Source organism: Lycorma delicatula, chromosome 1, assembly GCF_047948215.1.
Source record: "Lycorma delicatula isolate Av1 chromosome 1, ASM4794821v1, whole genome shotgun sequence".
NCBI classification, from domain to species: domain Eukaryota; kingdom Metazoa; phylum Arthropoda; class Insecta; order Hemiptera; family Fulgoridae; genus Lycorma; species Lycorma delicatula.
Window position 1 is genome coordinate 204,849,898 of NC_134455.1, and position 25,066 is coordinate 204,874,963.

The following is a 25,066-nucleotide window of genomic DNA, read 5'->3' on the forward strand; positions in this document are numbered from 1 at the left end:
CTTTACTTCTAAATTAACAAAGGTTTAAGCTTTGCAATATTTAACATTTTCTTTTGCAAAATGTGTTCTATTTAAAAAAAAAGAACACTAAAAATCATTTAGCAGAAGAAGTTCAAGCTTTTTACCTCCAAGAATCTTATGCTCCTAACCCCTTCATTAACAAAAATGTTAATGTTGCAACATTGAAACTGTACTTTTTAAAAATATGTTTTACCTTCTAAAGAAAAAGAATGATGTCCAAGAGCATAGCCCTCCTTGCTCAAGGATCTCTAGTTCCCTTAAATTAGAATCAAAAACCTGAAATTTTCAATTCCTTCTTTTCCAGATTTTTACGTTTCTTAGCAGCCAGCAAAAACTTTGATATCAAAATTTTTAGCCATGTAGTCCACCCTCACACTCTTAATTTTCTTACTCTCATTTACTGAAACTTAAAAAAAATTTTATGATATGTCAAAAAAGTCAGAGATCCCATAACACCAAAAGACAATTGATTATATTTCCAATCTTGATTTAAATTAAATAAATATTTCTCTCTTCTAATCACTGATTGTGAATACTCACAATTAGCATTGACATTTAATATCTATTTTATAAAATTAGTAATTACTAAAATAAATACATATAAAATAGGTTTTTGTATACATATTCCTCTCAACACAATCTGCTCTCAGGAACAAAATTAAAGTTAACAGAAATTGTTCTTTGCTACAGATGTTTTTGGTAATAATATCTTCTGCTTTTATGAATAGGTAATTATATATTACTACTACCTTGATGAAACCATATGTTCCTTCTAATATTATGATACAAAGGCACGAGTTTTTTTGAACAGGGTAATGTCAAGTACTGCAGAACCAATAGAGAAAACCTTCCTACATTGCTTTAAAGCTTATTTCTTTCAGAATGTGTGTAATTTTCCCATACCTCCATTTCTTCCACTTTGATTCTCTTAGTAATATGATAAGTAATAATATATATAGTAACAATGTATATTAGTAATAATGTATATTTCTTCATAGTAATAATGTATATGTGAAGACTAAAGTCTGATTGTAATGAAACCAAAATACAACTAGGCTATAAAATCTGATTCTTCTGGTCCAGAAGCACACCATCATTTAGTGTGGAAAGATTTCAGACACCTTTAATGCCTCTAATCCTGCCCCCAAATCACATTTGGAGAAAAAATTACATTTTGCAGTGTTTAAATTGAATGTGAACACATTCAATTTACTGTCAGAAAATAGCAAAATGTGCAATGGTGTCCTAGAAGTTAAGACCCCTAGCCCCTTCATTAAAAACAATTGAAATATAGCAAAATTTAAACTTCTGTAATTTTATTACCTTTGTAAAGAAAAATATGAGGAACCATATTACAATTACAAATCAAATATTGCGATTTTGATCATCTTTTTTCTAATATATTCTATCTAAAAAACGTTTGTTATCTAACTTCCCTTGTATTTAGAGGGCCTGTAGCCCCTTTGATTAAAAATTGAAATATTTGGATATTAATCCATTCTTTTTCAAAGTGTTCTGTTTCTTGGAACCAGTAGAAACTTTACATCAAATTTTCAGTACTGTTGATAATTCAGACAATCTATATCTCTTAGATCTTTCCATTAAAAAAAATTACAATTTGTCATAATCAAACTTTTTTTTCCAAGTTATTTTATAACTGAAACAAATTTCACAAATAAACTAATTAAATTTCTCAGATTCATTTAATCGAAGTAAATATTTTGTACTTAAACCATTTTTTTCAAAACTTCTATTTTTTAATGCAAGTTAAAAAATAATTGTGTCAACGAAGTCTGAGCTCCCTCTCCTTATTCCCACAGAACCCTTAAGTTGTGAAAATACTGAGACTTAGCAATTAGAAAAAAATTGATGATTCCATTTGAGAAAGTTAATTGCATTTAAGAACATTAATTATTATTTAGATATATGGATAAAAGCTTAAATGTATTTTTATCAAATATGTAGTAACATATTTCTAGAAGCTGTTCATCATATAACAACTATAAAGTTTTAATAAAGCTTACATTAACAGGAACTTGTATAAAACATGTTTAATTATTTTGGAGGTTAATTGTAAACCATAAACCATGCCTGAAATATATTCTTTTAAGATGAAATATTTATGGAAGTGATTAGACCTTCTATAAGTTTCCACATGATCCCTCCACAGCATAATAAAAGGTAATAAAAATAGTAATTTCTACCTCCTTATACAAAGTAAAGGAAGCATTTAGTAAAGATCACAAAAATTTTTATTTTCCGATTTCAACCAAAATATCCATTTTGACTAGTTTTGTTGTGACGTCTGTACGTACGGATGTATCTCTCATAACTCAAAAACGATTAGCCGTAGGTTTTTGAAATTTTGGAGTTAGGACTGTTGTAACATCTAGTTGTGCACCTCCTCTTTTGATTCCAATTGACTGGACAAAAAGTGTCCAAAATAGCCCAAAATCCAAAAAATTTGGATTTTGGATTTTTTTTTAACTGCATTAATAAGCCCTCATTGAGAGCTTTTCAACTATATAAGTGATACTTATTTTCATTGGTTCCAGAGTTATAGCCAAATAAAATTTTAGTTAATAAATTATTAGGATTTTACAATGGGTAGGCACATCGGTTTGAATCTGACTTCATCCCCTTTTGTTTTTTTTAATTTAAATATATTGATTTATTAATAATTATTAGCCTCTGGTAGTAAAACATTTTTACAATAAATAATTCAATAATAACAGTAAAAACAAATGAGAAAATATCGTAAGTTATTAATGAAATAAAATTTATGTAATTTTCATTTAAAAAAATATGTGTATGTGTAATTTAATAGATCTACAAGGAATTCCACATCAGATGTGTATGTGGTGTTCAAATCAGATTTTTATAAAATGTTTGTGGTAATAACTTTTTTGCCTCTGAGGAGCACTTGATATCACCCAGGTAAACTCATGCTAACCCACTGAGCTGATCTGATTACATCGCAAATCAGCTGATTTCAAAATCAAGAGTTCTAAGGTTCAAATGCTAGTAAAGACAGATATTTTTATACTGACTTGAATACTTGATTGTGGATACCGGTGTTCTTTAGTAGTTGGGTTTCAATTAACTACATATCTCTGGAATGGTTGACCTGAGACTGTACAAGACTACAATTCATTTACATCCATACATATCATCCTCTGAAGTAATACCTTACGGTGGTTCCAGAGGCTAAACAGAAAAAGAGAGAAAGAGAGGTAAACTCTTGCTAAAATGAAATATTACATAAGTATAATATCTCATTACAAGAGTCTTTCTATACTGTGTTCTTTCTCAAAAACATTACAAATTTTAAACTTTAAAAGTTACCAGGCCTTTTATACTCTGTTTCAAAACACAAATAAGTTTTATATTCTTTGATTTTAAAAGGTATTTAGCAAATTATTTTGACAGTTTTTGATGATTCAAAGAATATACTTTTTATGTTATGGATTTATTTTTTGGTTTGAAAGTTTAGACCTAAATTAATGTAAAACAAATATAGTGTACTGTGACAGGAAATTGGATAAAGAAGATTTTAAAATAAACATTCTGAATTCTATTATTTAGTTAAATTATAAAGGATACATGAAATGAAGAAAATGTGAAAAGGTCATAAGATATGTTAATAGAAGAAGGAATTCTGTAGAAAAACCTAATTATTTCATTTAAAAAACATAACCACAAAAATGGAAACATACAAAGATGAAAAAGAAGAAACATTATATAAACACACATATCCAACAGTAGCAAATACTCCAAAACCTTATGTATAAGTGAAAAATCTATTTCTTTCCATAATATTTAAAAAAATTTAATTCTCCTTGCTGCTTCAAAAGGTATTCTAAGAAGGTAGTAAAAAGATATCACCATTTAACAACATATAAGTCTATAAATGTATAATGCTTTTGTTTTTTTAGACCTACAATCAGAAGTTGAAAATTCAATAGCTTACACAATCTTATTTAAAAGAAATTAGATATTTTATTTAATAGATAGTTGAAACACTACTCTTTCACATAATTATTTGACTCCATCCTTTCTTAATACTATTATAACAATTAACACACATCTTACAATGTACTATTATGTAAATTTATACATGTCATCATGCTAAACGCAGTGTAAACAATCCATCTACATGATTCTCAGTAAGGTCTGTTGCAGAAAAATCTATTTAAATACAATTTTAACACATTTTTAGCAAAAAAGAGTTAGTTTTAAACATTTATTAAATATTTAGAGTTAGTATTTATTAGTAAACCATCATCACAAAACATTTTTCTTAATTGTTATCGTTCACTTTAATTGTAATTATTTTTTTGTAAAACAACCGACAGAAACTGATTTGTTAAAAATAAATTTGACTGTTAGTTTTTTTTTTTGTTATTCTTTTGATTTCTAGGATATTACTTCCTGACTCATTTCAAGTGTTACAGAACCATCAAATTTTAAGGGATGTTCTTTACTCCTATCCTAGGACTTATTATTATTATTATAGAGTTAATATAAATTTTCCTGATTTTTATTTTTATACTGATATAATTATCATAAATCAATTTTATATTTTCAGAATTATGTGAGAACATGGTGGCCAAATGGATATGGTACACAAACTCTGTATAGTTTGGAAATCACTGTCAAAACAGATGATAAAGAAGTAACAAGTAAAACTACTCAGTTTGGGTTCAGGACTGTGAAACTGGTTCAAGATGAGATTGATTGTCATAAGCCGAGTAAAGGTAACTAAGAAACTTTTAGATTTTCCAAGTAAATCAATGTCAATAAATCTGATAACACACGTATCGCAATGGCAAAATTTTTTCAAAATCTCACAATATTTTACATTCAAAAATAAAAAATTACAAAAAGAAATTATAAATTAAAATAAAAGCACATTTGAGAATAAATTTAACAGATGAAGTTATTTAAAGGTGAAGTTCAATAATGAAGAAAACTCTAAGCCAGGATTTGAAATTTGTTAGTTTTATGGGATTTCAGTCAATAAAAAGAAAGCAGCAACACAAAATGGATTTTCCTAAAAAAAGAAAAAAAGGTGATAAATAATCAAGTATGTACAGATGTTGTCAGCGACTGCCATTTTAAATCAGTTTTATCAAATTCCATTGCAGTAAATAATGTAATAATACAACAATTATTTGCAATAAGATGAAACATTCTGATATTAAATTTAATTAAGATAAACAAGTTACATTTTCTTACCACACTCATACCACGAACTCAGTTTCAAAACATCAGGCGGCACATATAAACTGGTTAAAAAGTTATATGACCCAAAATTTGCATCTGCTAGAACCAAAACCAAGGCAATTATTGTTAATGTTATTTCGCCATTTATATTTGATAATGTGTTGCGTTCTTAGGAAAACATTAATTATGGAACAGCAACGATGGATAGCTCAAACATAAGTGAAGTAATACTTGTTCTAATGGTAAGAAATTAAGAATGAAAAAATAAGAAATGAAATTATGAAAGATTCCATAAATATTGATGAACGTATATTGTTGAACCAGGTAATTCAAAACCAAAGGGTAGGTTGTGGTTCAAGTTCTGAAAAAGTACCGGATACTGTTGAAGAGAAGTGGAAAGCAATTTTTCAGGTGTTTCAAAAGACTGATTTCATCTTGAAAATATTTCTAAAATGTTTGAGTTTGCAATGTCTTTGCCTGGGACATCTACTCCAGTTGAGAGAGTTTTTTCAATTACAGGAAACATTTAGTCTGCAGAAAGGGGTAGACTTTCAGTATCTACTGTTAAACATCTGCTAAATGTTAAAATTAATTCAGAACTTTCTTGTTGTGAATTTTATGATGTAATTAAAAGAAACAAACTATTTCTGAAAAAAGTCATGTCTAGTGAAAAATACAGCTGAATAAATAAATTTTAATGTTTTAGTAAACAGTTAAGACTTTTAAGTAATTTCAAAAATATGTCCTGGGTTGGACCCAAAAGATATGGTAAGCCTAGATATTGCTGAATGGTATTCATATTAAAGGAATTTTATTATACATTGTCAACAAGCATGCCCTATTTTATCTACTTACTACAATCTTGAGCATTTTGCACACATTTGTTAATGAAGTGGATGATATGGTGTTGGGACTCCTGCAAGAATTTGAACCAAAATCATCTTATTTATTTTTTAACCACATTGTTAATAAGTGTAAATAGTGTAAACTTGTGCATTTTTAATCATTTAATATGTTTTTTCAAACTTACTATAAACGTATTTGTAATAATAATTCATATTATCATAGTTCAATTTGCAATGTTTTTTTGTTCTATGTGTAAAGATGCACAAATTAAGGTCAGTGTATTTTATGTTTTTCCACTTCCTTTGAGATGATTTGCACAGATAGATCCTACCATGTGTGTAATACTTGTTTTCATCTATAAGTAAATGCACACCCAGTTTGTGCAATACACTTTTTTTTTAGTACAGTCACTGCAATTAAACTTTTATAACCTAGGGTTTCTGTATCAATTGGTGTGTACTTTATTACCTTGTATGATCTTGTTTTTCTTCATAAACTTTATTAAAAACAAGATTGTTATAACCAATAACTTTTGTTGAGATTATTTATTATTTTTCAATAACTTCCAAAAGATTTTTTGAAAACATTGTAGGTATTATCATTCACTTAGAAAAGTGTCAATTAAAAAAAGGAAATAAAAAAACTCTTGTGCCAATTTTTTTTTTTTTTTTTTATTTTGAGTACACTTTTTTACCATAAAAAATTTTACAATTTTATTTCGTAGAATGTAGTAGTAATTGAAAAAAAATTGATGTGGAAACCACATGACTTCCCGGTACACCAATTAAATTACATATGCACATATTTTTAATAATTGAAATTACATAAAATTTTATTACATTAGTAACTTATGTTTTTTTTTTTTTTTTTTTAATTATTATTTATTGTAATTTTTCTTTACAATTAGAGGTTAATAATTATTAATAAATCAATATATTTAAATTTAAAAAAAAGGAGATGAAGTCAGATTTGAATCGATATGCCTTGCCCTTGTAAGATCCAAATATTTCATTAATTAAAATTTTATTTGGCTATAACTCTGGAACCAATGAAAATAAGTACCATACCACTTATGATATATCCTTGAAAAGCTCTCAATATGAGCTTATTACCGCAGTTAAGAAAAAATCCAAAATCCAATTTTTTTAAATTTTGGACTTTTTTGGATTCTTTTGCTCCAATCAATTGTATTCAAAAGGGGAGGTGCACAACTAGATGTAACAACAGTCCTAAATCCAAAATTTCAACATCCTACAACTAATCGTTTTTGAGTTATGCGAGATAAATAAGAATGTACGTATAGACGTCATGCCGAAACTAATCAAAATGGATTCAGGGATGGTCAAAATGGACATTTCCACTGAAATCTAGAAACCAAAATTTTTTGTTATCACAATACTTACTTGTACTTCAAACAAGGAAGTAAAAATTAAGGATAAAAAATAAAGAGAATAATATTTTTAAAAAGTAATAATAAAAAAAAATTACAGAATTTTGACCAGGTATTACTCTAGATAAAAACCGACAAATAGGAGAATACTGCGCTTAAAAAAAAAGGTTTTAATGCATGATTAAGATTATATTTTTTCTGCTTTGTTCTCATATGTTATTCCATAGGATTTAATGAAATTGTTCTTCAATAGCATCTCTCCTCTAATCCATGCTTGCATGTATGATATATTAACATAATATAATAATAACATGATAATTAAATTAGAAAACTAAATCCTCTGACAGTGACTCACCATAATAAAAAGAAGAATTAATTCATTCCAGTAAAATTACAATTGAATACTTGCAAATTTTTCAGGTAGAGCATTTTATTTTGAGATAAATGGTATCAAGATATTCAGTAAAGGGACAAATTTCATACCAGCTCATATACTACCTGAAAAAGGCACTGATATTGACCGTGTTCGTTTGTTACTACTGTCAGTGAAAGTTGCTCATATGAATATGATAAGAGTATGGGGAGGTGGTGTTTATGAAACTGATGAATTTTATAATGTAAGTAAAGTGAATAAAAATATAATGTCATAAAAAATCTGTCATAAGTGTGCAGTTACTTGTTATCTGTATTTGCATTATTTTCATTATTTACCTAAATAATTTTATTACTAAACAATCAAACAGACTTGTGAATTATAAAGAAATATGAGTAATAATCTAAAAAAAAAAATACTAAACAGTACTTTTTATATTAGAACAAGGTTCTAACCTCCTTAAATGTTAGTAATTTCATCTTTCTAACTAAAATTAATATCACTACTTCGATTTGTCCTAGGTAAAATGGTAAACTGCATCTCTTACAACCTGTACTTTTCTTTGAAAAGTCTGTAAAAACTCTTTCTGTTGTTCACTGTACTACACTTCTGTCTGCTCAAAATTTACTCCTCTACTTTAGCCATTATCACAAAAAGCCAAGTGCTGTAGAAAAGAACTAGACCCAGAGTTAAAAGTTAGTGGTAAAGTTTTTCATCATCAGTAACATTATTTATACACAATAATATATTAATATGATGTAAAATATCATAAATAATTTGTTGATAATTCTATTGTTCTTGGTAGTCAGTGGAAAAATATATATACTGAGTAACATTTCATGACAAAACAATCAAAATTCAAACTTAAGATTTTTTTCATTTAGATCATAATATTTTCAATTATCTTATAATACACATGAATCTACAATTCTGTATAACCAATGCATGATTAAGAGTTGTTAATACAAAATTTTCAGCTACAACAGAATATAGTTGTTATTTTGATATAAACAAAAAAACCTTCTTTCATTAAGTTAAAATTTGTTCAGTGGTCATTAAAAATGAATAATTTTATAAGATATTTATTTTTTGTAATAACTACTTTGGGTATTACTGTAGTAGACACTTAATGCACGAAGAAGACACTGTAATTCATCACAGTTTGTAGAATGAACACATTTGCGTGAGCTAAAAATTCAGTTGGCGGCATCAGTTTCTTCAAAATCACTATCTTTCTCTGACACTATGATGTTCAATATACAGCCAATTCTTTGGAGAACAAATTGAAGGTGTTTCTTAAGGAATGAATATCACTAATATTAAAGGAGACTTGATATGTTAATGAGTAACAATAAACCCAGATCAGTGAAAAAGACATCAAAAAACCAGTTCATTCCTCATTTTAGCAATTAGCACATTCAATACCAGATGAGCCATTCAAACAGTTCATCTCAACTGACCGGCACTAATATAGATAACACCACCAGTAGACAAACCCATCATTTGACTGACCATCTCCACATACCACAATTGAAAATTGTTGAAATCTAACCAATTTATCATAATAATAAGTAAATAATGTCTGAATTGTTTAATTGACTATTTTTTTAGATCATTTTTCCAGGTGACTCATACATGCCACTGTCTATAGCAATTAAAATTATATTTATTATTATTGCAGGCTAACTGGTTCATTTATGTGCCACACAGATACTGGCTCAGTTACACTAATTTTGTGGAAAACTTATTATAAAAAACACTTTTACTAGAAATTATTTATTATACATTGTTAAAAATCATAAAAAATATGAAACCAATTAATTATGTAACAAAAAAGATTAGTAAAAATAACTGTTCTCAAAGGATTATGGTAAATCTGTAGAAAAATCATAGCATAAGAAAGTTTAATTTTTTACTTATTGGTCATTCTCTGAAAGAATTAGCCATACAAATGCCAAAGTGTTTACCCTTTCCATCTTTACAAATTCTACAAACGTAAAAAGTAGTCTGTCTCTTTTTGTTTGTTGATCGACAAACATGGCACCTTAATCTCTCTTGTCCAACTTCTTAGGAAGATGTTGGTCTGAAAGTCGTCTAGAGTAATAGCAGGAAGGGTAGGCAGCAACTCTAGAAAATGTTCTACAATAGTCTCTTCGAATCTCAGATATGTAATCTTTTTGTCTGCCTTTGAAAAAATGTACATCTGTTCCAAAGAGAAGCATCCATGAGGTGAAAAAAGACTTGATATACCAACATAAAGATTTCCTAGGCACCAAATAGTAAGATATTTGCTCACTCCTGTCAACACCAATCATGTTTTTATTGTATTCAACCACCATACTAGGCTTAGATATAACATTTCTCCTCTTGTTAAGAATATCCTGCATTTCAGGCCCATGAGCTGATGATATAGTTAAAACATTTCTTTTATATTTCCATTTCATCAGTGTTATGTTTCCTTTGTTGACTAATGTACTCACCTTTTTTTAATTTTTTTATGTAACTTCAAGTGAACTGCCAACCTGGTTTTGTTACAGTGTTCAACACATGTTAAGTGTTCAGCAAGATTAACACTACAATAGAAATTATCTAAATATAATGTATGTCCTTTTGCAATATAGTTCTCCATGAGTTTTATGATTACTTCAAAAATGTGGCCTCCTTCTGCCTTTCCCTATGTAGACTAATATGTTCAGAATAAATCCATCAGGAGTTCAAAGTTTGTATAGTTTGATTCTGTATTTGTTCCTTTCGTTTTTAATGTACTGTCTGAAAGACAGTCACCTCGCCATAGTATCATGGCTTCAAGCGATAGATTTTTTCCAGGGCTAAAAGCCTTAGCAAAATTTTCCAGAAAATGATTCAGAACATTGTCCACTTTCTACAGTTGTATAAAGTCTTTTTCACTGCTATTTTTGAGCTGGTGGTCAAGTGTGTACCTTCCCCAGTTTCACAATCTTGCTATCTGAGAACTGTTACAACGGTTTTGCACCTTTAATGATCAGATGATTCATACTCTTTTCACGGGGATTCAGAGGATTTGGCGCATGATTTGTTCGAGCACCCACCTCATCGTGGTGAAGAGTGTGGCAACAACTCCTGGTCTCAAGTCCCTGTTACTAGCAAAGGGGCCTTTACCCTTAGTCCTGCTCACGCACTTTTAGAACGTGGGCCGTAACCTGTAACTGTGTGTTGATCATTGACTTCAAACATTTGATCCAGTAGCGGCGAAGAGATGCAAAGTGTGACAGGAGAATACAAAAGGTCTCCAGCTGCCCTGGCTTGCTGCGGGTAATCATCACACTTGTGGGCTTGTGCCCAACATCTAAGAAGAAGGAATACAGCGAGCATTTTGTGTTCGTACACTGTTAGCTCAGGGCATCTCCGACCATGAGAGATGTTAGTGAGGTAGGTAAGAAGCCTAGCTGGAGGAGGGGGCCGGAGCCTTATCCTTCGACCTCCTCGAACACTGGTCCCGACAATAATAGTTCAGAGGTAGATATAGCGGTGACCACCCGGGAGAGTATGAACCCACTTAGTGAAGAGTATTTGCAAGTCGGGTGCAGGCCTGGCAGCTCTGCTCCTTTAGCCTGTGATGTTTTGGCAGAATTGTCTTCCTGTTTACCAAACTTCAAGTGTACTTGCTGCTACCAAGAAAAGATTATTGCCCCGATACAAATTCTTCAAAGCGGCTTTCACAGCTCTCGTCAAGGCGTTCGAAAACCTGCCTCACAGCCTGAAGTAACTGTAGCTGAGAAATCGGTGCCGGTCCCGATGCAGCCATGTAGGTATGCTGAGGTGGTCAGGGGCAGACATGGAACCAGCCAGTCCTCTAAGAAACCTGAGGTTACATTTGTTAATAGGGCGGAGAGCTCAGCTGTGTTTATTATTCAGTAGCTTTTGTCTGGATGATCAACTGTTGGTGGTATCACATCATATCTGAAAATACTGAGTCTTTTTATTTGGTTTTAGTACTTGTTTTTAAATAATAATTGGCAGAGTGCAAGATTAGAATACATTAAATCAAATTGCAGAGTGTGGTAAAATTTAATCAGATATTTTTTCATAGTACCAGAGTAAAACGTTTTGTTTTTTTGTTTTAATAAAACTTGCTTTAGTTATACACACCAGAAAAATTGTATATACAGTGAATATATCATCTCTGTTGTGTATTGAAGGTTATTTGACTGATTATTTTATATTAAGATATTACCTTATTTCAAATTAGGTAAAATTAAATTTCATAAAGGATTATTTTTATGGAATAGATAGTTAATAAGCTCTATTTATTCATAGACTTTCTTATCAAATGATTATCTATTTACAACTGAAGTACATATTCTTCTTTCTAGTAATTGAATCTTATAATATTTATCAAATGAAAGGTACTCAGTTTGACTAATAAGTATTACTAAATATAGAATTTATTATGGATTAAAATGTATCATTTTATTGGATCATGTAAATTTAGTGCAATTTTTATCAATTCCATATTTATTTAAGTAGGCAAAGGAGTATTTTTAGTAAAGAAATGTCTGTGGATGACAAGCTGAACACAATTCTCACAAAATTAGAATTATTACACATTAGAGACAAAGCTAAATGACATAGATTCAAAATTGGATGAGATAATTGTTTTAAAGAATGAGGTAGCTTAATTGAAGGGAAAAATGACAAAGATAGTGTGTGGGTTTTTGAAATAAGGCAAATTAGAATTGTATCAGGAAAATTAGGAAGGACATTTCCCTTACTTTACTTGCTACAAAGAAAATGGGGAGAAGGTCATTTTCAAGTATCATAAACTTCTAGTTAATGGACAGTTATATGACATGGTGCCCAGATAATAGATTAAAAATCAATATGGAAGATTTAAATAATAAAAATCTAAAACACAGAGTAACTGAATATTAGTTAAGTAAAACAGTTATGAATACATGAATGTTAAATATCAATACATTGTTAAGGGAGGATAGATGGCTAGAAATGAATAATGTTTTAAAGAATATTAACTGGGATAGTGGGACTTACAGAAATTAGAAGTGTATAAAAATTATAAAAAATAAGTTTGAGACTATTTTTATGCATTCAGGATCAGAAAAAAGGGCAATACGGAATAGGATTTATTGTGAATAATAAATGGAAAAGGTATATTATTGAATTTAAAGATTTTACTTCAATAATAACTATGCTAAAGATTCAACTAATGCAAAAAAAGAGTAGTGATAGTTCAGGTGCATATTCCTACAGCATCTATGAAATACTTGGTTAGAGTGGCTATATATATTCAGATAGAGAAGGTAATATACAAGTATAGGAGCAAAAGAAAGTGTAGGCTGATTGTGATGGGAGATTATTGGAATGGAAGAGTGGGTCAAAGAGACTAAAATGGAGAAATGTTATTATGAGAAAGTCCAACTGTGGAAATAGAAACAAAGGGATGAAATGTTAATAAATTTCTGTTACAGTCAACAGCTAAAAATTGAAAATTTATTCTTTACAGCAAAAAAGAAAAAACAGATGGACTTGGATAGCTTCTGAAAAAAGGATGTATGGAATCAACTACATTTTGGTAGATAGCCTCCAATCTATTAAAAACATAAGGATGATAAACCAGATTTAATTTACAATCACAGAATGATCTATATTTTTTTTAGATATAAGAAGTGTAAAAGAGGAACGATTTATGGTTGGGAAAGGCTATGAACTGACTGGTGAAAGGGCTGTAAATATTTTTCAGGATAAGTAAAGGCAAGGTCTGAAAGTGGGGGTTGGAAGAAGCAATAAGTTCAATTCAGGTGTGCTATGATCTAATTGTGTTTGCGGTTAAGGATGTTACCTAGACCCAATAAAGAATGTAGGAAGGAGGACAAGTCACATTAGAAAATTGTTGGATGTAATCTTATTAACAAGAGAAAAGAAGTAAAGGATGGTGAAGGTGATGAGTTAGAATTAACAGCCCTTAACAATCATATTACAAAGGCAATAAAAGAAGACTTGGGTGTATGTAGAAGATAGAGTTGAAGACTAGTGGGTTTATATGAAACACCCACCGGGTTGGTCTAGTGGTGAACGCATCTTCCCAAATCAGCTGATTTTGAAGTCGAGAGTTCCAGTGTTCAAGTCCTAGTAACGGCAGATACTTTTATACGGATGTGAATACTAGATCGTGGATACCAGTGTCCTCTGGTGGTTGGGTTTCAATAAACCACACATCTCAGGAATGGTTGAACTGAGACTGTAAAAGGCTACACTTCATTTTCACTCATACATATCATCCTCATTCATACTCTGAAGTATTATCTGAACGGTAATTACTGGAGGCTAAACAGGAAAAAGAAAGGAACTATATGAAACAAATAATTTTTTTAAATTTTTAAATTTTAAATTTTTTTTTTTTTAATTTTTTTTTTTATAGCCTGGCAATCAGAAAAAGCTGGTTTTTATCTTTTGAAAATAAACAAAAATATGCATTTATGAAAAGGAAGGAAATGTTAGTAGTAAATAAAGATTTCTTTTAAAAATGTACATGATTATAAACAGGAAGAAGGATATAAGAAGGCTGAAATTTTCCAAACAGGTGAATTAGTATTATTATTTTTGAAGTCGGAGTTGGAAAGAGCAAATGCGAATCTGAAAAATAAAAAGGCTCCAAGTGAAGAAAGAACTGGTCAATGAGTTAATTAAGAAAGTAGGCGAAGAACTGGTAGTAGTTTTGAGGGATCTTTTTGATACCATCTTGGTTAAGGAAGAGATTCCATCTCAATAGAGGCAGACTAAAATTATATTGCTTTTTAAAAAAGGGTATAGAAATAAAATAGAAAATTACTGGCCATTATCACTCGGTTCAGCATTATGTAAACTACCTACAAGAATACTGAATAACAGAATAATGAGAAATAAGTTGAAACTTTAACTCTGGAACAAGCAAGTTTTAGGAAGAAGTTTTTGATAAAAGACCACCTTCTTTTTCTTTTTTTTTTTGTTTAACCTTCGGAATCATCATAAGGTATTACTTCAGAGGATGAATGAGGATATGTATGAATGTAAATGAAGTGTAATCTTGTACAGTCTCAGGTAGACCATTCCTGAGGTGTGTGGTTAATTGAAACCCAACCACCAAAGAACATTGGTATCCACAACCTAGTATTCAAATATGTATAAAAGTAACTGCTTTTACTAGGATTTGAACCTTAGAACTCTCGACTTCAAAATCAGCTGATTTGCGATGATGAGTTCACCACTAGACCAACACGGTGGGTTGATAATAGACCACCTGCATACAATAAATCTGTTAATTTAAAAGGTTAAAGGGTATGGATTAAAAATTTACTTAGCATTTGTAGATTTTAGTAAAGATTTTGATTATCTTACACACAACATTTTTCTGGCTTTGGCCTCAATAGACATTTAAAAGAAATACATTAATTTAATCGCAGAACAGTACAAGGGAAATATGGCTTGGCTTTTATTGAAACTGTTGTTATAAACAATCTTTTTTCTCTAAAGCGAGGAGTAAGGCAAAGAAGCCCACTCTCCCCAATCCTCTTTATGATAATACTTGAGATGCGTTTTAAAAAATTTTAATGGTTGATATGGGAATAAATATTAATGAAAAATATTTGAATAACCTGAAGTCTGCAGATGATGTCCTGATAGCAATATCAGAAGAGCACATTATTCAGATATTAAATGAAAAGGTCAGTAGGGAGGTTGGTCTGAAGTTAAATTATGAAAAGACTAAGATTGTAACATATGACTCAACAAACCAGATCAAGAAGGACTACTCAAATATTGATGTGATCGAGGTATTGATCTATCAAGGGCAAATAGTGTCTTTTCAAGATAGGTTGCCAAAAGAAATTCAGAGACACAATTCATGGCATAAATACTAGACATTAAAGATGGTTATGAAAGCAAAGGTAGACATTAAATAGAAATGCCTTAAGTTTAATAGTAGTACATATGGCTGTCAGATCTATAACACTTAGAAGGAAAATACAAGTTTGACAAAGAAATATAGAAAGAAGTATGTTGAACATAAGGAAGATGGACAGGATTCAAAGTCAAACTATTAGATGATTTATCAAGTTATAGGATACTGTTGGTTTTTATTGTAGATTAAAGTAGGAATGGGCTGGTCATTTGGCCAGAATGGATAAGGACCATTGGCCAAGGTTGTTACAGAGTGGACACCTGTAGGAAACAAATGTAAGAGGAGTAGACAGCTTAAAAGATGGGTGGATGATTTCACAGAAGAAGGAAAGGTTAACAGGATGAGGAAAGCAGAATGTATGTAAGGAAAAATGTGTGCAGACTGAATGGAAACTAGTGAACTCATAAATTAAGATATAGTGGTCACCACAAAGGAACAAAAACTCTTCTCAAGAAGAGAAGGGCTACATTTATTTTAGATGAAGTTCTGTTTTATTTACTATTATGGAAAGGATAGGACTTTTGTTTAATTAGATATTATTTTATTAGTCATGATGTGTTTATTTTTTTTGGAAATTTTTATTGTAAAAACATGTTAATAAAGACTTATTAAAAAAAAGAACCTTTTTTACGAATCTTTTTAATTTTGAGTGTGGGTTCAAAAATTAAAATTTCTCTGTTGTTAACAAATTGTATTTTTTAATTTAATTTTTCATTTTAGCGAAATTCAATATGAACAAAAATTAGAGACTGTAATTTTCAACAATGTAAATATTTCTGAGAAAAGTTACAAAAAATCATTTTTAACTCAGTCATTGCTGTCCTCATGATAGATGATTTTGATAATCATATAATGATATGTATAGCTAAGCATTTTTTTTTTCTCTAATGCGTATGTTGCAATCTGTTCAACTAGTGTACAATAAGCAACCCCCCCATCGCACAATGAGATGATGATACGTATGACATGTAAATGAAGTGTAGTCTTGTATAGACTCAGATCAGCCATTCTTATGACATGTGGTTAATTGAACCTCAACTAAAAAAATACACCAGTATCCACTTTCTAGTAATAAGATCTGCAAAAAAGCAACTAACTTTTATTAGGATTTGAGCCTTAGAACCTTCAACTTTGAAAATCAGCCATTAAACAACTGATTTGCAAAAAGTTAACCACTGGACTAGCCCAATGGGCTAAGCGTGTGTAGTAACAGTTATCTACATCTTCAGTGGAAGTTTACTTGTTGCTATAACGTATATTGATTTAGTACTCACAGTAGTTTAAAATTGCTCATAAGTAACAAAGTTGATAACTTTCTTTGGTAATTTTTTAGTTAATACTAATTTGCATAATTCATATAACAATCTTTAATTTTTTACTGATAATCAAATATATGTTACTGATGCTAATAAAATAAAAATTACTGAATAAAAGTTGGCTGGATATCATAAAAACGTAAAATTCTAAGCTAGGTAGGTCTTGTAGTATTGCAACAAATATTATGACCTAAGGGCTTACTGTATTACTAGAATGGTAGAACTTCCCAATTAGTTTTAGTTAGTCTTTTACTGAAATAAATCGCTGAAAAATATTGTTTTCATTAGTTGTAGGTTAGTTAACAATATATCTGGACTAACTTATAACATATCAAATTTTGAATTACATGAAATATTTTAATCTCAGACTTACAATTTACACTCTATGCATGAGTGTATGTATAGTGTTCTGTGCTGCAATAGCTTTAGAAAGAAAAATCTTACAATACAAAATTGCATCGATTTTTTTAACTGTAAAAATGATACACAGCTATCTGCAACTTGGAACTCTAGAAATGCTGGACGCTCAGTTCCACAAAGTTAGCCAATGAGTAATTTTTAATTCCCTTTTAAAAAACATTATGTTTTTTCCTGCTTAGATCAACGAGTGATTCATTATCAGGAATCAATAGTGTAAGATTTAAACCAGTATCCTTAAAAAATAAAAAAAGATTTTTTTATCAATTATCATCACATAAAACATATTAATTTTATTCTGATTTTATAGCTATGTGATCAAATGGGTATAATGGTGTGGCAAGATATGATGTTTGCATGTAATATGTATCCAGCTAATGATGAATTTTTAAGTTCAGTTTCTAAGGAGATCACACAAAATGTAAGAAGACTGCAAAGCCATCCTAGCATTGTATTATGGGCTGGTAATAATGAAAATGAAGTTGCTTTAGTACAAAGCTGGTAAGTGAAATAGTTGTCAATACATATCACTTCTTCCATTCAGTTGATTACCTCTTCTGTTTCATTCTTTTGCTACTTTTCTATGTCATGTTTTTTAGTTTTAAATTGAAACTTCTTTAACAAAATTAATTCACAATGAAATTAAGGAGAAAATTTAAGGAAGTATAAAATATTTATTCTGCTCCACCTGTGGTAAAGGAGGTGGAGGTCCTTCCTTACCTTTCAAAATTCTTGTACCTACTTTCTATGATTAGGTACTTTAATCCTTTAGGAAGTCACACCCCACCTTGTGCTATTGTAGTAGCCAGTCTAACTTCTATTAAAATCAAAATCTAACTGTTATTAGACAATAAAACAACTTATTTCTAGTTATAAAATAGAAAATGCATATTTATTCATTTCATATAATGTAATATAGTATTATTTTTATTTAAAGTTTTATATCCATAGTTTACACGTAACAGTCTTTATTAGTGAAATAGTGAAACAGTGAGAGGGATTTTGATGAGTAGAACAATTTTTTTTTACTATAGTATTAGCTAAAGTAAATAGCTACAGAGAATAAAATTTTAGGTTTGCAGTGGTTTGCATACTAATCATAATCAGTATTAAGAGTTCTAAGAAACAGCCCTCAGACCTGTAATTTTGCAACCTTGAGGGGGAATTGACTTAAAAAAACCCCAGAAAGCTTTATCTAACTATTCATGAGTCAGAATTGTGCTTAGTTAGCACTCCTCTCAAACTGTTAACTATATCTTAATGCTAAAATAGTCAGTTGGATTGGAAAATTCTGATAAGAGACTTAGTAGCATGCTGTAAATCAATAGATTAAAATAAGACTGTAGATATTTACCAAAGAACTAGGTTTTTAAAAAATATGTTAGAAATTGTCCAAAATATGATATTAGATTTTTCAGTTTTAAGGGTAAATATGATAATTTCTGAAATTACACAATTTAAACTCATAATTCTTTTTTTATAAAGGTATGGAACATCAAGTAATTACCAACAATATAAAAATGATTATGTACGACTGTATGTTGATACCATAAAGAAAATTGTTGAAGCAAATGATAAATCAAGGTCATACATTACATCAAGTCCTACCAATGGTTTGAAAACAGATGAAGAAGGATCAGTTTCATTATCACCATATGACAGACTTTTTGGTGACAGTGAGTAAAATCATATACCTTAAATGTAATGTCTGAAATTTTTTATTTTTCTGTTCATGATCTGTAACAAAAAATTTATATTTTTTATAATACACACATACAAAACAGATTATAAAATTAAATTAAAAATATCAAAATGAAATTATTCAATATTCTGTTATGTGCTGCTGTTATATATCAGGCAACACAGACAAAAAATTAAGATTTCAAAAATTACTATCATCAGCAAACTAATAGCAGATACAATAGTAAATAGTAAAAGAAGAGGAACTATTTAATTCTTCAAATATCTGTTTCTTGAGTATAACTGTTTTTCCTTCATTCTTTTATTTTAATTATAACTAATAAATTTATATTGATTATTTTGTCTGAAGTTGATATGACATTCCTGTAATTACTCTTTTTTTCTTGACCACATTAGTAAAGAATATTTATTACTGAGTCATTAGTCCTTGTCTCAAACAAAAATGTTCCCACCCTGCTTGAAAATAGCAACCAAGCCAGACAACTAGTCTTGTAAGATCATCCAGAAAACAGACTTGTCATAGAATATTAAAACTGCAAAAATAACACAAGATGTCACGGGTACTTGCCTCTTGAAAATGTACAATCCATTTCTAAAGAAACTTTAACTTTATCAAAAATGAATGTAAAAACTCATCTTTAAAGTAATTCATCAGAAACTTAGAAAACTTCAATAATATCTATCGCCTATGTTTTCCCCAAGACCATATTTTTATTCCATCCTCCTTCACATCTGATGACAGAGTGCCTAAGGCCTTGGAGATGACATCTTCAATATCATGGAGGTTATTTTGCAGCTAACAATGGATGATACTGGCTCAAATGGAGTGGGAATACTGCATCCAAGTCTAGAATTGTTCAAACATAATTTACATCACTCACACTCATTGAAAAGATTATAAATAGAAAGGTCTTTCAAACACCAGCCCACATCCATAATACAACAGATAATGGTCCTGGCAGCAGTCTCTGAAACTACTTAACAAAGCTAGCTGAGATGTAAATAAAGTTCATCTATTCTTTCCTATTCTCAGATGAAGCATTGTGAATTGCATTGTTTTGCAAACAGACCTCCTCTATGAATCATGAGACCTTGCCGTTGGTGAGGGGGCTTGAGTGCTCAGGGATACAGAGTAGCTGGACCGAAAGTGCAACCATAATGGAGAGGTATCTGTTGAGAGCTAGAATAAGGAAATATTCCTGAAAGAGAGCAGCAGCTGTTTCAGTAGTTGTTAGGGGCGTGAGTCAGAATGACTTAAACGGCCATATCAACATCACTCAGTCCTCTGAGTACTGTGCAGCTGAAAGCAATGGAAAACTACAGCTGCTTTTTTTCCAAGAAAATGTGGCTCTCTGCATTTTCATATAGCAATGATGGAGGCGCCTTCCTTGGTAAAATATTCCGGAGGTAAACTAGTCCCCCGTTCAGATTTCCGGGTGGGGACTACTAAGGAAGGGGTCACCAGAAAATTAAAAAATAACATTCTACGAGTCGGAGCGTGTAATGTTAGAAGTTTAAAAATGGGTTGGTAGGCTAGAAAATTTAAAAAGGGAAATGGATAGGATAAATGTGGATGTAGTAGGAATTAGTGAGGTTCGGTGGGAGGAGGAAGGCGACTTTTGGTCAGGTGATTTTAGAATAATTAACTCAGCTTCAAATAATGGGCAGGCAGGAGTAGGTCTCATAATGAACAAGAAGATAGGGAAGAGAGTAGAGTATTTCAAAACGCATAGCGATAGAATCATTGTAATAAGGATAAAATCAAAACCTAAACCGACAACGATTGTTAACGATTGCCTACAAGTGCCCATGATGATGATGAGGTAGAGTGTGTATACGAAGAGATTGATGAAGCAATTAAACACATAAAAGGAGATGAAAATTTAATAATAGTTGGAGATTGGAATGCAAGCATTGGAAAAGGCAAGGAAGGAAATATAATGGGTGAATACGGGCTGGGCAAAAGGAATGAAAGAGGGGACCGACTTATAGAGTTTTGCACGAAGTATAATTTAGTAATTGCCAACACCCAATTTAAAAATCATAATAGAAGAATATACAGTTGGAAAAAGCCAGGCGATACTGCAAGGTATCAGATAGATTATATCATGGTTAAACAAAGATTTAGAAATCAACTCGTTGACTGCAAAACTTACCCTGGAGCAGACATTGATAGCGACCATAATTTGATGATAATGAAATGTAGATTGGGGTTTCAAAACCTGAAGAAAAGGTATCAGATGAATCGGTGGAATTTAGAGAAGCTTGAGGAAGAGGAGGTAAAGAAGATTTTTGAGGAGGACATCGCAAGAGGTCTGAGTAAAAAAGATAAGGTAGAAAATGTAGAACAAGAATGGGAGAATGTTAAAAAGGAAATTCTTAAATCAGCAGAAGCAAACTTAGGCGGAATAAAGAGAACTGGTAGAAAACCTTGGGTTTCAGACGATATATTGCAGCTGATGGATGAACGTAGAAAATATAAGAATGCTAGTGATGAAGAAAGTAAAAGGAACTATCAGCAATTAAGAAATGCTATAAACAGGAAGTGCAAACTGGCGAAAGAAGAGTGGATTAAAGAAAAGTGTTCAGAAGAGGAAAGAGAAATGAACATTGGTAAAATAGACGGAGCATACAGGAAAGTTAAGGAAAATTTTGGGGTACATAAATTAAAATTTAATAATGTTTTAAACAAAGATGGTACACCAATATATAATACGAAAGGTAAAGTCGATAGATGGGTGGAATATATTGAAGAGTTATACGGAGGAAATGAATTAGAAAATGGTGTTATAGAGGAAGAAGAGGAAGTTGAGGAGGGTGAAATGGGAGAAACAATACTGAGATCTGAATTTAAGAGAGCATTAAAAGATTTAAATGGCAGAAAGGCTCCTGGAATAGACGGAATACCTGTAGAATTACTGCGCAGTGCATGTGAGGAAGCGATTGATAGATTATACAAACTGGTGTGTAATATTTATGAAAAAGGGGAAGTTCTGTCAGACTTCAAAAAAAGTGTTATAGTCATGATATCAAAGAAAGCAGGGACAGATAAATGTGAAGAATACAGAACAATTAGTTTAACTAGTCATGCATCAAAAATCTTAACTAGAATTCTATACAGAAAAATTGAGAGGAGAGTGGAAGAAGTGTTAGGAGAAGACCAATTTGGTTTCAGGAAAAGTATAGGGACAAGGGAAGCAATTTTAGGCCTCAGATTAATAGTAGAAGGAAGATTAACGAAAAACAAACCAACATACTTGGCGTTTATAGACCTAGAAAAGGCATTCGATAACGTAGACTGGAATAAAATGTTCAGCATTTTAAAAAAATTAGGGTTCAAATACAGAGATAGAAGAACAATTGCTAACATGTACAGGAACCAAACAGCAACAGTAACAATTGAAGAACATAAGAAAGAAGCCGTAATAAGAAAGGGAGTCCGACAAGGATGTTCCCTATCTCCGTTACTTTTTAATCTTTACATGGAACTAGCAGTTAATGATGTTAAAAAACAATTTAGATTCGGAGTAACAGTACAAGGTGAAAAGATAAAGATGCTACGATTTGCTGATGATATAGTAATTCTAGCCGAGAGTAAAAAGGATTTAGAAGAAACAATGAACAGCATAGATGAAGTCCTACGCAAGAACTATCGCATGAAAATAAACAAGAACAAAACAAAAGTAATGAAATGTAGTAGAAATAACAAAGATGGACCACTGAATGTGAAAATAGGAGGAGAAAAGATTTTGGAGGTAGAAGAATTTTGTTATTTGGGAAGTAGAATTACTAAAGATGGACGAAGCCGGAGCGATATAAAATGCCGAATAGCACAAGCGAAACGAGCCTTCAGTAAGAAATATAATTTGTTTACATCAAAAATTAATTTAAATGTCAGGAAAAGATTTTTGAAAGTATATATTTGGAGTGTCGCTTTATATGGAAGTGAAACTTGGACAATCGGAGTATCTGAGAAGAAAAGATGCTTTTGAAATGTGGTGCTATAGGAGAATGTTAAAAATCAGATGGGTGGATAAAGTGACAAATGAAGAGGTATTGCGGCAAATAGATGAAGAAAGAAGCATTTGGAAAAATATAGTTAAAAGTAGAGACAGACTTATAGGCCACATACTAAGGCATCCTGGAATAGTCGCTTTAATATTGGAAGGACAGGTAGAAGGAAAAAATTGTATAGGCAGGCCACATTTGGAATATGTAAAACAAGTTGTTAGGGATGTAGGATGTAGAGGGTATACTGAAATGGAACGACTAGCACTAGATAGGGAATCTTGGAGAGCTGCATCAAACCAGTCAAATGACTGAAGACAAAAAAAAAAATTGCAAACAGAAAAGGATATATTAATTTGTTACTTTGCACTCATCTACCTGTGCCAACCTTTTGAGGGTGTGATGCTTGTAAAGCACCTGTGTTACAAGAGCCACTAGTCAAAGTTTTCTCTTTGAGAGGAATGAAGTCCAGTGCACAGCTGGTCCCTTTGGTATATAGAGTAAAGGTGTCATAGAGAAAATTGAATTCATCAAATTGAAAATTGAATTTAAGGTTTCAGTGAAAATTGATTTCATCCATATTTCAGCAGGTTTGGTGACAAAATCATATATTTGAATCACTGAAAAAAACAACAGGAAATAACTTCTCACTTTTCCTTTTTTTAATTTTTTATTTTGTTGCTTGTTTATTTTTAAGAAATTTGTTGTTATATTTTTATACTGATTTATATTTTTTTAAGAAATATTTCTAATCTAGTAAAAGTTTGTACCATTCAGATAGAGTGAGTTTTATAATAGTAATAATATAATAATAATTTCTTTAAAAATAGAGATTTTAATTTTTTTCAGTTATTAATTAATGTATTTTTTTTTAACTGACTGTGTATTTATTCTAGAATCTTATAAATTTCTAGAATGAATATTCAATATAATTGAATTTGTATAAACGAAGTTAAAAAAAACTTGAATCATTAAGATGCTTAAAACTTGTAAAGAATATAATGGCAACATAAAAAAGACTAGAATGATTGATTGTATTAATTTATAAGTTTTCATTCACCTACGTATTTTAAAGCAAATGTGGGTAAAACTACCAACTTAAAATTATCTTGAAGTCATCACCACAATAACTTATTTTTAAATATACAAAGAGCATCTAAAAATACCACTTCCCTGAGTCACTAGTTAAAATGGAATTAGTTTTAAATAAATGTAAGTCAATGAATTATACTTGTAACAGCATCTTTCTGGTATATTTTTTTTTAATTTTCAGAAGAAAATTTCAGATGATTATGTTTACTTTTCTTCTACAATTTAAACAAATTCAAACCTAATCTAATAATTATTATTGATTCATTCAACAAAATGGTGAAATGTGATGACAGTTTTTTTTAAATTTAAAATGATTTATTTTCACATCACATAAAATGGTGCTTTCAAGAAGACGTTTTAAAACTATATGACACTTTTATCAGAGTTACAGTTGCCACTGTTGCTAGTAGTCTCCTTTAAGTGATTAAGAAACCCTTCAGTATTTAGTTGTACAGTATACTTATTCCAGATTATATATTTATTCATTAAATATGGTGTTTTATAAAAACAATCAGATGTGTTTATAAATATTATATTTTTCAATTTTGTTAGATCATAGATTTTTAAACGCTAAATTTAAAGGTGTAATCCTTGTGTCACAAAATGGTGCAGCAGACATAAATATGAATTTCAGCATGTATGAATTGCATCTCAGTAGTTAGGCTGAATCATTCTGTCACTCCCACCCATAAGTACAATTATTGTTTTGTGGATATAATAATGTACTGTAAGCTATCACTTGT

At 30.5% G+C, this 25,066-nt stretch overlaps 1 protein-coding gene across 1 annotated transcript in view; it reads left to right on the plus strand.

The window, feature by feature from the left end:
* Window positions 1-25,066, plus strand: part of LOC142327658 (beta-mannosidase-like) — a 103,393-nt gene that overhangs the window by 42,088 nt on the left and 36,239 nt on the right. Inside the window, exons 6-9 of the mRNA XM_075370883.1 lie at window positions 4,610-4,778; window positions 7,904-8,100; window positions 17,833-18,023; window positions 19,008-19,198. Coding sequence (XP_075226998.1) covers window positions 4,610-4,778; window positions 7,904-8,100; window positions 17,833-18,023; window positions 19,008-19,198 — 748 coding nt within the window. The remainder of the gene's footprint in view (window positions 1-4,609; window positions 4,779-7,903; window positions 8,101-17,832; window positions 18,024-19,007; window positions 19,199-25,066) is intronic.